The sequence below is a fragment of the Erinaceus europaeus genome, chromosome 2 (genome assembly GCF_950295315.1).
Source record: "Erinaceus europaeus chromosome 2, mEriEur2.1, whole genome shotgun sequence".
Taxonomy (NCBI): Eukaryota; Metazoa; Chordata; class Mammalia; order Eulipotyphla; family Erinaceidae; genus Erinaceus; species Erinaceus europaeus.
Genome location: NC_080163.1, coordinates 7,106,570 through 7,118,769, shown reverse-complemented (window position 1 = coordinate 7,118,769; position 12,200 = coordinate 7,106,570). Strand labels below are relative to the sequence as shown.

Genomic DNA, 12,200 nt, shown 5'->3' with positions numbered 1-12,200 from the left:
TAGGGGCGGCACGGCACAGCACGGCCACTCTGGCTCAGGTAGAGACATGTCTTGCCGCTGCAGCCGGCCAAGCAGGCCAGGCCACGGTGCCGTGATCTCTGCCGGCCGGTCGGAGTGAGGACAGTGGGGAGGCTGCCCCGGAGCCCGGCACTGGCACTGGCACTGGCACCGGCACAGGGAGGGTCGAAGGGAAGCGGCCTGGCACCTGCAGACCGTGGCTGTTCCTGCCTCGCAGCCTCCAAGAAGCTGAGCGCTCCCGGTGGTTGTGGAGAGCCGTGCTTTTCTCCTTTTGTGACCGAATCATTTTGCTTCACGTAAAGTCACCAGGGTCCCACACTGGCATTTTGTGAGCAAGCTGGTGAGCGCCGGTCTGCCCTTGCCTGTACCTTTTGCGCCCTGGGCCGGGCCGGGGGCCAGGAGGCTCTGTGCGGGTGACCGTGTGACCGCGAGCGTCCTCGAGCAGAGCACCGGGGTTTCCTTGTTCAGAGGCACTCTCTCGGGGGCCAAGGAGATCTCGGCATTTATGCGGAGGCTTTTGGGAAGCTGGCTGTTCCAGTTCTCAGCTTTTCCGTTTTTCTTTTTTTTTAATTTATTTAAAAATTTTTTTTATTATTTTTACTTATTTATTGGATAGAGAGAGTGAAAAATTGAGCAGAAGGGAGAGACAGAGAGGGAGAGAGACAGAGAGACACCTGCAACCCTGCTTCACCACTCACGAAGTTTTCCCCCTGCAGTTGGGGACCGCGGGCTTGAACCTGGGTCCTTGCACATTGCAATGCGTGCGCTCAACCAGGTGTGCCGCCGCCGCCGCCACCGGGCCCTCTGTTTTTCTTTCTAATCAGGCACTGCTCAGCTCTGCTGAGTGATAGTGGTGCCTGGGGTTGAACCTCCCAGGCTCTAAGCACGGCATGAAAGTCTGCCATGCTACTTTTTTAAATGAGCATGTGCTCATTTTAAAAAATGGGTTATTTTACTCTTTTTTTATTATTTATTTTAATTAGGGAGAGACCATAGCACTGCTCAGCTCTGGCTTGTGGTGGGGATTGAACCTGGGACCTCAGAGCTTCCAGCGTGAAACTCTGTTTGCATAAACCATTATGCTGTCTTCCCAGCTCATCTTTTTATTTTAAAGGTATAAGTTCTTTGTATAGATTTTTTTTTAAAGAAATATTTGTTTATGAGAATGATAGGAGGAGAGAGAAAGAAGCAGACATCACTCTGGTACATGTGCTGCCGGGGATTGAACTCAGGATCTCATGCTTGAGAGTCCAAAGCTTTATCCACTGCGCCACCTCCCGGACCACTGTATGTATTCCTTTGAGTATTAACCTGTTGTCAGATACATGACTTATAAATACTTTCTCCCACTTGGCTATTTTTCACAGGTTTTAAGGTTTAAAGAAAAAACTGTGTGAGAGAGGGAGGGCAGGGTAGACAGCATAATGGTTATGCAAAGAGACTCTCAGGCTTGAGGCTTCGAGGACACAGGTTTAATTCCTCGCACCACCTTAGCAGAGATGATCAGTGCTCTGGTTAAGAGAGAGGGAGAGAGAGAGAACCTGAACCAGAGCCAGAGCATCACTCTGGTACACGCAGTGTCAGGGATAGAACCCAGGACTTCGTGTCTCTTGGGCTTGTTTATTTTCTTTTCCCTCCAGAGCCCTGCTCAGTTCTGGCTAATAGTGGTGCTGGGGATTGAACCTGAGATCTTGGAGTCTCGGGCACGAAAGTCTTGCAGAACCAAGATGGTTCTTCCCTGGCCATTATGTTTGATGTGGGCCAAGTGTTCTTTTTCTTGCCTGGGTTTTTGGTGTCACAGCCAAGGACTTGTCAGCTAGCCCACTTTCTCTGCTTTCTCCTGAGACTATTCTCCTTTGAGTCCTTCATGTAGGTCTTCGATCCATGGCGAGCTCACGAGGAAAGGGCGTGGTTTCCTGTGTCTGCAGGTGGGTATCGGCATCGTCTAAGTCTTAGAGACTTTGCCTGGAAGGTGCTTGCAGCCTTGTGAGACACCTGAGCAGGGGATGCCGGGATTCGGGCCTTGGCTTTTTGTTTCTGTTCCCATTCTTTATGTCCCCACCAACACCATAGAATTTCAGTATCCTTTTCTTAAAGAACAGCTATGGCCCAGGCCATAGCTGCCGGGAGAGCCTGAGGGGGCTTCTTCCCAAGCAAGTGCTCTCTGGGTTGGAGAGAACTCAACTGGAGCCGACCTAGGCTGCTGCGTGGGAGAGGAATCAGGAACTCGTGTCGGACTAGCGTCACAGGAGAGAGACTCTGGGACTCTCGGAGCCGGAAGGCAAACCAATGTGTTTAATCAGAAAAGATTCTTTTATACTTCCCAAGAAAGAAGTGGTAGGGTGTGACTAGGAGAGGGGGCAGAGCGAAAAGACAGTTGAACCAGTGGGATTAAACCAGTGTCCTGCAGGCAGGGCGGGTCTCAGTTAAAACACTGACTATGTAAATAGACCACAGCGTTAAGCAGGGGGGAGCTGGCTTACTGCCCAACATCTCCCCCTTTCTTTTTATCTAATGGCCATAGTATCAGGAGTGTGGGGTGAAGCGGGGGAACCTGGTGTGACACGGATAGAAGCAGAAGAAGCCAAAGGAGAAACGTTGCCCAACAACAGCAAGAACAGTTAATTAGCAGTTTTCAGTTCTGAAAGAGAAAAATAGCTCCCTTGGGTAGTGTGCTGCTTTGCCTTGTGCACGCCTCAACTTGCAGCCTGGCCTCTGCTGCATTGAGGGAAGCTACAGTGTTGTCTCACTTTCTGCTCTACATTGCTGTCTGTAGGAAAGAAAGGGGAAAAGGGAGTCGGGCGGTAGCGCAGCGGGTTAAGCGCACGTGGTGCAAAGCGCAGGGACCGGCATAAGGATCCCGGTTCGAGCTCCTGGCTCCCCACCTGCAGGGGAGTCGCTTCCCAGGCGGTGAAGCAGGTCTGCGGGTGTCTGTCTTGGGCGGAGGGTAGATAGCATGGTGGTTATACAAACAGACTCTCATGCCTGAGGCTCCAAAGTCCCAGGTTCAACCTTCCGTATCACCATAAGCCAGAGCTGAACAGTGCTCTGGTTAAAAAATAAAAAATAGAAATAAAAATTTTTAAAAAGATGATAAAAAGGAAATAAAAACGCATTTTGTTGACAAGTCCCTGAGTCTGCACAAGGTTCCAGCTCAGCCACAAGACTGTGACTTCAGAATCTATTGTCTCTCCTCAGATCTCATTGAGATAAGGGCTTTTTCACTTGTCATAGGTACATTGTACTGTAACCGTGTCCCTTCTGACTGGTCATTTTATTTACTTGGTTATTATATATATAGCGCTGGCTTACAGTGGTGCTGGGATTGAACCTGGGACCTTGGAGCCCAAGACATTGAAAGTCTTTCCCATAAAACACTGCTTTCTCCCAGAGTCGCTAAACTTTCCGAGATTTCCACTTCACAAATGACCTTTGAAAGCTAATGCCAAATCCCCGGGCAGACAGCTGACGCCAGTGTCAAGTGGCAGATCACTTCCCAGCAAGGAACTGAGTGGCGTCCCGCGGCTCTGCCGGGGCGCGCGGGCTCCTGGCACAGTGAGCCGGCGTGAGACGCGCTGTAAGGGCTGGCGGAGCAGCTGGCCTGCCGTGCTAACGTTAGAGGGAGCGTTAGAGGCGCTGCTACCGGCCCCATTTCCTTCTCTCTCTCTCTCTCTGTCTGTCTCTCTCTGTCTGTCTCTGTCTGCCACAGTTATCACTGGGGCTTGGTCCCTGTGTGGCATATCCACTGCTCCCAGTAGGCCCTCAGTTTTTTTTGTCTTGTGTTTCTTTTTAGTATTTCCTTTGGATAGAGACAAATCAAGAAGGAAGGGCTAGACGGGGGGGGGGGGGGGGGGGAGGGATTTGCAGTGGCGCTTCACCACTTGTGAACCGTCCCCCTGCAGGTGGGCACTTGAGCCTTGAACCTGGCTCCTTGCGCTGTGCTGGGTGCACCGCCACTTGGCCCAGAGGGAAGAAATGTGTGTGGTTTTCTTAAAGGTTTATTCATGAGGAAAGGAAGGAGAGAGAATGAGCCTCAGAGTGGCTCCTGCGGTGTCGGGGGTTGGACTCCCGGCCCATGCTCTGAGCCCAGTGCCTGCCTTGGCCGCTGCCAGCTCCCTGGCGGGGACCTACAGAGGGCAGCGGACGCGAGTGGGAACTGCGGGGCCCCTCCGCCAGGGGTGCGGGTGGCGGCGGTGCCGAGGCTCGGGGCAGGCTCACTGGTGAGGGGAATCTGCAACTCGTAGACCTGTGATCCGAAGGGCGGCAGGACAGGTGGCCGCAGAGCCGGTGTCAGGAGCGTGCTCCCAGGCCTGCAGGCCCCCCGGCACCACGTAGACGAGTGTCCGGCCGGCCACTTCTCATCCGTCAGGCTTCGGAGGGGAAGACTAGTCAGTACTTGAGGGGTGATCTGAGGACGCCGGGCCCGGGAGGCCCCGTGTCTCGCCGCCCACGGGCACCCTTGGCTCTCGTGTCCGTGGGGGAGGGGAGTGAAGGGGCGCCGGTGTGGGCGGGGCTTCTCGGGCCCCGTGGGGACTACGTTTCCCAGCAGCCCCCGCGGCCGAGGGCCCGCGGAGCCAATGAGCGCTCGGCCCGGTGACGTGCGTCAGCAGAGGGGGAACTTCCGGGATCCTCCCGCGGGGATCGCGTCACCGGCTCGGCGGGTCTCCGGGCTGGATCGGCTGCGGGCTCGTGACACTGCGGCGGGAGCGGCAGCGGCGGCGTCCCGGGGCTCGGCGGAGCCTGTTGCCGCAGCGCGGCGCCCCGAGCCCGGCCTGTCGCTGTGCGTGGGCGCGGCGGGCGGGACGCCATGGACCCGACTCAGGTGGGTGTGTGTCCTCGGAGCGCGGGCGGCGGGCGGGGGTCGGGCGGGACCGGCCGCGGGGCCACCGGACGAGCCGGTCCCCGCGGGAGGCGAGGCGGACGGACATTCGGACACGGGGAGGACCGCGGCCGGGGCGGGAGCCGCTAACGGTCCGGGAGGCGGCGGATCAACAGGCGGCTCCAACATGGCTGGCGGCGGGCGGGCGGGTTTGTTTGCCTTTCCTGCCCCGACACCTGGAGGAGGATGACAAAATGAAGCGGGGCGGGGGCCGGACCGACCGACGGACAGACGGACGGGGACAGCTGGGCGCCGGGTAGAGCGCCGCCGCCCGCAGACAGCTGCCCGGGGCGGGGCGGGGCGGGGCGGGGGCACCGGAGACCCCGGGTTCGAGCCCCGACGCCGACAGAAGCCGGAGCTGAGCGGCGCTGCGGTCGCAGGACGGCGGCCGGTGAATCGGAAGCAGCCGGTGTCCACCCGGCCGCACATGGACGCGTCCAGCCCCGGTGCGCAGCGTGCGGGGAGCCAGAGCCGCCGAGCACACGCACACGCACACGCACACCTCTTTGTTTGTTTGCTTCTTGATAGTCTGCCGGGTTCCGGGCCTGATAGGCGTTTGCAGACGGGCCCCGGGTCCAGCCAGGAGAGCCGCCCGCTGACCGGGTGCCTGTCCCTCCCCTTCCCGCCCTTTGACGCACACGCGCGGGCGGGGCCGCGAGCAGACTCCGGGGAGCCCCAGGTTCAGTCCCCTGCGCCACCACGAGCCAGAGCTGAGCAGCGCGCCGGGCATCTGTAAAAATACCACACACACACACACACACACACACACGTGTGCAAAGAGAAACACTGCCACCGGGTTGTCGTGGGGACAGCTGCTCAGGCCCCCAAGTCTCATCCGGGTCGGGGGGGGGGGGGTCCCGGTCTGCGCCCAGCCCCCACTGCACTGGCCGCGGTCGCTTCCTCTCCGTCCCCATCCCTTTAAAAAAAAAAAAAAAAAAAAAAGACTTTAGAAGTTTGTTGGGTGGGACAGAGAGACGCCTGTAGCTGCTGCTTTGCCCCCCGGGAGCTGCTGGGGGCTTGAACCCGGGTCCCGGCAGGCACGCGGTCACGTGTGCGCCCCGCTCCCGGCCCCGTCCCTCCCTCCCTCCGGGGAAACGGGAGTTGTCCCGTGTCCGGTCCCCGGGGCGGGCTGTCGGGCTGTCGGGCTGCAGGTGCGCGCAGACAGACGGACAGACCGCCAGACCGCGGCGCGGGTGGGGGAGGAGCAGCCGCGTCACGCGGCGCCCGCAGGGAGGCACCTGCCCGCCCCCGCGTGGACGCTCGGGGCCATTACAGCCGCCGCCTGGCCGCGCGGCCCGACGCGAGTGTGGAGGCGGCGGAGGGAGGGAGGGACGGACAGACAGACGGACAGCGCACGCGCCCCAGCTCCGCCCCGCGTCTCACGGCCTCCCTCTCCCCGCAGGCTGCGGCGCCCCCGGCGGTGGGACTGCAGGTGAGGCCGGTGCAGGTGAGTCGCCAGCGCCCCGTGTCACCCTGTGCAAGGACCCGGGTTCGAGCCCCCAGCCCCCACCTGCAGGGTGATGCGGGTCGCGGTCTCTGCCTCCCTGTCCCCCCACCCTTTTCATGTCTCTCTGTCCGCTGAAACAACAAAGGCGCCATTGGGCGGGGGCGACAGCAGCTCGACTCTGCAAACAGACTCCAAAGCCCCAGGTTCAGTCCCTGCAGCACCATAAGCCCGAGCTGAGCAGTGCTCTGGTGTTGCTCTCTGGCTCTCTCTCCCCAGAATAAGTAAATAGGGAGTCCGCGGTGGTCCAGCGGGTTAAGCGCATGTGGCCAGAGCGCAAGGCGTAAGGATCCCGGTTCGAGCCCCCGGCTCCCCACCTGCAGGGGAGTCGCTTCCCAGGCGGTGAAGCAGGTCTGCAGGTGTCTGTCTGTCTCTCCCCCTCTCTGCCTTCCCTCCTCTCTCCATTTCTCTCTGTCCTGTCCAACAACGACGACATCAGTAACAACAATAATAACCACAACAAGGGCAACAAAAGGGAATAAATATAAAAAATTTAAAATAAATAATATATTTAAAAATATAGACGTCATATGGGCCGGTGAGGGCACGACCGTAGAGCGCAGGTAACTCAGGACGGAGGCAGAAGGCGGCCTCAGTGCTGGGCGGTCCTGCCAGCGCCTCCCTCACGCCTCGTTTTTTCTGTCTCTTATTAAAGAAGAAAAAAGACACTTGCAGGGCATAGCTTTGCTGCAGGGTCTTTATCTCTCTCCCTCGCTAGCTCCCACTTCCATCTCGATTTCTGGCTTTCTCTAGCCAATAAATAAAGATAATTTAAAAAATAATTTTTTAAGAAGAAGAAATGTAAATTTAAGAGGGGGGTGCAGGGAAGAGTGTTGAAGCCTGCCGCAGGTGTGTCTTTTTCTCTCTCACTTCCTTCTCAATTTCTGGCTGTCTCTAACCAGTAAATAAAGAAAAATGTTAAAATACACGAAATAATTTTTAAAAACGTCACTGGGCCCAGGCAGTGGCATGCTTGCTAGAGCACGTGTTACCATGCACAAGGTCCCGGGTTCAAGCCTCTGGTCCTCATCTTCAGGGGGAGGATTCATGAATGGTGAGCAGTGCTGCATGTGTCTCCTTTCTGTCTGTGTGTCTGGGGGGGCCACCGGGTGTTCAGTGGAGTCATCTGAACCTCAGCAGTAATCCAGTTAGCAATAAAAAAAAGCCCTCCCCTCCCCTCCCCTGTCCTGAGGCCCCTGACTCGGTCCCAGTTTCTGTACGTGTGACGGTGTGGCAGTTCCGGCCGGGTGCCCTGGGTGCAGGGTCTGGATGTCCCGGCGCCTGAGGGGAGGCTGAGCCTCGTGTGCTTGTTGGATGTTGGGGGGGGGAGGGGCAGGGCACAGGGGTCGGACCCAGGGCCCAGGCCTATGACCTGGGGGCGTGGGAGTGAGGGACACCACAGCAAGGACCGGCATAAGGATCCTGGTTCGAGTCCCCAGCTCCCACCTGCAGGGGAGTCGCTTCACAGGCGGTGAAGCAGGTCTGCAGGTGTCTGTCTTCCTCTCCCCCTCTCTGTCTTCCCTCCTCTCTCCATTTCTCTCTGTCCTATCCAACAATAATGACAACAATAATAACTACAACAATAAAACAAGGGCAACAAAAGGGAATAAATATTTTTTAAAAACCGTTTCCGCACAGGGGTGACGGCATACACTTCTGCCAAAATACTCTCATGCCTGAAGCTCCAATGTCCCAGGTTCAATCCCCTGCACCACCCTAAGTCAAAGCTGAGCAATGCTGTGGTTAAAAAAAACAACAACCAAACTTCCAAAGGGGGGAAAGAGCCAAAAAAGAGGGAGGGTGGTGGGGAAGCCCGAGCTGCTGTCCTCTGAGGACCGAGTCACCTCTTGCAGGATGGCAGGTGAGCGGGAGGGGTGGCAGGATCCATCGGGAAGACTGCGGGGTGAGCACCAGTGAGTGGACAGAGCGCGGCCTGGCTTCTCCCGGGGACAGAGTTGGGGAGGGCCAGCCGGCAGGCAGGAGGCCCCCACAGGTGCTCGGTGCTCGGTGGCTCAGTTAAAGCGGCAGGTGGGACCAGGCACCCTGTGTGCAGAGGCAGTGGAGGGACTGGGACTCGGGGGCTGTGTGGTGATGGGTGCGGCTAAGGACTGTGACCGGTGGCTCTCCGGTCACCCGGCACCCTGAGATTTCCCCGGGACAAGCCGTGAGGTCTCAGGCTGTGCCTGTTCTCCCAGGAGGAGGGGGCCCTTGACCGAGGCCAGAGGCTGCGGTACGGTTCCGCGATGCTGAACGACGTCGCCCCGCTGGCGCCCACAGGTAAGAGCCACCACCTTCCTGGAGCCTGGGTTCCCGTGCCCCCTTTCCAGGGCCGCACTCCGCCAAGTACCGGCCGCCCGCCCGGCCCTGCCGCTCCGGGTCCTGGCGCCTCGGAATGTGGGAGACCCGCGGGATGCCTCGTCCCGACTGGTGCCCGGCGCCTTGCTGGCTCTGCCCACCGGTGACTTCAGACCTGCCTGGCGCTGCTCGTGGGAGCCCTGCCCGAGCCCCGTCCCGCATCCTTCCCGTCCTGCTGGGCACCTCCCCGCCAGGCTGGCCCCAGAGGGTGGCTTTCCCCGCGACTCTTAAGTGCCCCCAGGAGTTTGTCCGAAGGCGTCTGGCTGTCCGCAGGCCCGCTCCTGACGCGGCTGCCCGGCGCCGTCACACTGGCCCGCATCGCCCTGCCCTGGGCCGGGTCTGGACGCCCGCTCACCGCAGCCCGGTTCCTTCCTGGCCGCCTGTCCTCTCTCGCGTGGGTCGGACAACAGCAGCCAAGATGGGGGCTGGGGGCCGGGAGAGGCCATGAAGCCTGTCCTCTGAGCACCTCTCTCCCTGCCTCCCCCCTCTCTCCCTCCCTCCCTCCTCTCCCTCTCCCTCCCTCCCTCCCTCCTTCTCTCCCTCTCCCTCCCTCCTTCTCTCTCCCACCCTCGTGATGTCCCACACCCGGCTCCGTGCTCCAGCCCCGTGCTCCAGCCCCAGACACCTGGGCTCAGCTGCCGACCCGGGCCTGGAGTCCCCTCCCAGGGCGGCACTGGGGGCTGCCTCTCCCGCTGGGAGTGACCCCGGGACCGACCGCTGCGGGCGTGTGACACGGGTGAGCGGGCTCTGCCGCCTCTGCCCAGTGACCCTGTACTCGCGGCATTTCTGCCGACAGGTGCGACAGGTGCTTCGGACGGATCCCGGGCCGCGCCGGCAGCCGCCTGGAGGAGCACGTGGCCCCCGGCCAAAGGACCGCAGGGCGCGGGCAGGAGCCGGAGCCCGAGCCGGCCTCCCAAGGTGACTAGGAGGCAGCGTCCCAGAAAGGTCGGGGGCAGGTTCGCCCGCGGGGCGCTGCCGCGTGGGGGGAGAAGGCGGAGGGGGGCCCCGGGCGCGGGCCAGCGCGACTTCCGCTGCGCCAAGTGCGGGAGGAGCTTCAGGCACACGCACCTGACCATCAGGGTCCGCAACGGGCCGCCCGGGGAGAGGCCGGGCCGCAGGGCCGCCGCCTCCGCCTTCTCCTCCTTCAGCAAGCCGCTGGGCCGCCGGGCCTCCGCCTCCGAGAAGCCCTACAGGTGCGCGCGGTGCGGGAAGGCCTTCGGGCGCGTCTCCCGCCTCGCCGCGCACCGCAGAGCGCACGCGGGGGAGAGGCTGCACGGCTGCGGCGAGTGCGGGAAGGCCTTCCGCAGCAGGGCCGCACTGGCCGGGCACGAGAAGACCCACGCCGGCCTCGGGCCCTTCGAGTGCGGCGTCTGTGAGAAGACCTTCCTGAGAAAGGCGCACCTCGCTCAGCACCAGAGAGCGCACGCCGAGTAGATGCCGCGCCGCGCCGCGCCCAGCTGGTTGTGGGGACTCCCGCAGGCCGGGTTTTGGGGTCGGGGTGGGGGGGCTCTCTGGGAAGCCCCGCTCTGCCCCACGCCACAAAGTCCACACGGTCCCACCTGGTCACACGGCCGATCGTTCCCAGCGCAGCAAAGTCGCCAAGAGAGCAGAGCTGGGCATCCCTGGGCGCGGTCCGACTTAGTGTGGCGGGAATTGCACCGGGGTGGGTGCGGGCATGCTTTCAAATACGGCTCCGCGTTTATGGGCCGCTCCCATTCACACCAGAACAAAGTCCTTAAGGCTATGGTGAAGGGAAGGCCGTTCATTTTAGTCTTACTCAGCCCCAAACCAAAAAAAAAAAAAAAAAAAAAAAATCCATATTAAATACAGGCTTTCTAAGCCCCACGAAGCAGGGGACTTTTCACACAGTAACTTGCCTTACTGAAGAGCAAAGCATTCCCAACAGGCCAGGACAACGTGGGCCCGGCAGACGTGGCCAGGTCTTTGTTGGGAAGCCCGGCCTCATTTGCCGCCAGGAATCTCGCTCTAGAGAAGCATCTTAGAGTCCAGCTGACCCGGGAAGTTGCCGCGAGAGTCCCAGGCACCAAGCACCAGGCGGCAGAGAAGTCGCCCTGAGGAAAGGCCTCGGAGTCCAGGGAAGTGTGCGTCCTGTCCTTCGGGGCAGCTCCCAACTCCCTAGACATCAGAGGCCTGCGAGGGAGGGAGTGCGGGCGGTGCCGGCTGGCCCCAAGGAGCCCCGCGCTGCGTCTGGGTGCCAGTAGGCACAGCACACGGGGGGCGGGGGGGGGGGGGGGGGGGCGGCATCTGCCATCAGAGCCGTGTCGCGGCGTCCGGTTCAGCGCTGGCGAGTCCGTCCACGCTGTGCCCGGGGATGTCCCTGCCACTCCACCTTGGAAGACTCGGCCCTAGAAAATGACGCAGCGGCGTCTCAGCGCTCCTGGTGTCTTCATGAATCTCACGACACCACGTCCCTCATGTAAGAAAAACCGGACGCGGTGAAATCTCTTGCGACTGACCTGCTTCCCGTCGTCTGTCATCCTTGAGTTTCATCAGTGCTGTAGCTCGTGTTTGAATTGCATTTCTCCGGGCTTAATAATATTCCATTGTAAGCGCGTCCATGTGTTGACGGGCATCTGGGGCGGCGGCGGCCCGCACGTAGCCAGTGTTGGTGCTGACAGACAGACAGACGGGCCGCAGAGACTCGCGTTCAGACGGCCGCAGCCTAGACCGTCGTCGTCGTCGTCGTCGTCGTCGTCGTCGTCGTCGTCGTCGTCGTCCCGGTGTGCGCTCGCTCTGACGGCTGAGCACTTGCCCTCGCCGGCCGATGCAGCTCCCAGAGCGCGTTCCCGTCTTCAGCAGCGTGTGACCGGACGCGTTCATCTCCCCGCGGACACGGGCTGTCGTGAAGGAGGTTGCTGTGGCCTTGAGTGTACCGACGTGTCTTTGACGATTGGCTTTCGACTTCTGTTGGTGTCTATCCTGAGACACGGAATTACTGACCGTATAGAAATGTGTGTTTTCCGGCTTTGTTTCTTCTCTTTCCCAGTGACTTGTTTCTGTGAATGGTGGTGCCGTTGTGTATTCCCACCACCAGATATGCATGGAGTTCCCTATTTTCTCTCCACCCTTGCCAATACTTTTTGTATTTTTGATAGTAGCCGTTCTTAGGGGGTGTGTCTTGTGGGTTGGATTTGTATTTCTCTACTGACTATTGATGTTGACTATCTGCCCGTGGGTCTGTGTGCCATTTTCACTGCATCTCAGACAAGAACCTGTTCGAGCCCTTTGCCCACTTTTAATGGTGGGATTTGCTTGTGCTTGTTGAGTCGTGTGAGCTCTTCCTACAATCCAGATACCACTCCCCTCAGACACTTATTTGCATCTCCCTCTCTCCCCAGATGCTGTTTTGACTCTATTGTAATTTTTTTTGAAGTGGTTTTAATTTTATATAGTCCTGCTTCTCGGTTTTTACCTGACCTATAC

At 59.8% G+C, this 12,200-nt stretch overlaps 1 protein-coding gene across 1 annotated transcript; it reads left to right on the top strand.

Annotated features, from left to right (window-relative positions):
• Window positions 1–4,703: 4,703 nt before the first annotated feature.
• Window positions 4,704–11,943, top strand: LOC132533839 (zinc finger protein 696-like). The gene is made up of 4 exons (XM_060176394.1): window positions 4,704–4,840; window positions 6,300–6,344; window positions 8,597–8,678; window positions 9,553–11,943. Exons 1-4 carry the CDS (start codon window positions 4,826–4,828, stop codon window positions 10,188–10,190), a joined length of 780 nt encoding a protein of 259 aa, XP_060032377.1. The 5' UTR covers window positions 4,704–4,825; the 3' UTR covers window positions 10,191–11,943.
• The last annotated feature ends 257 nt before the right edge of the window (window positions 11,944–12,200 follow it).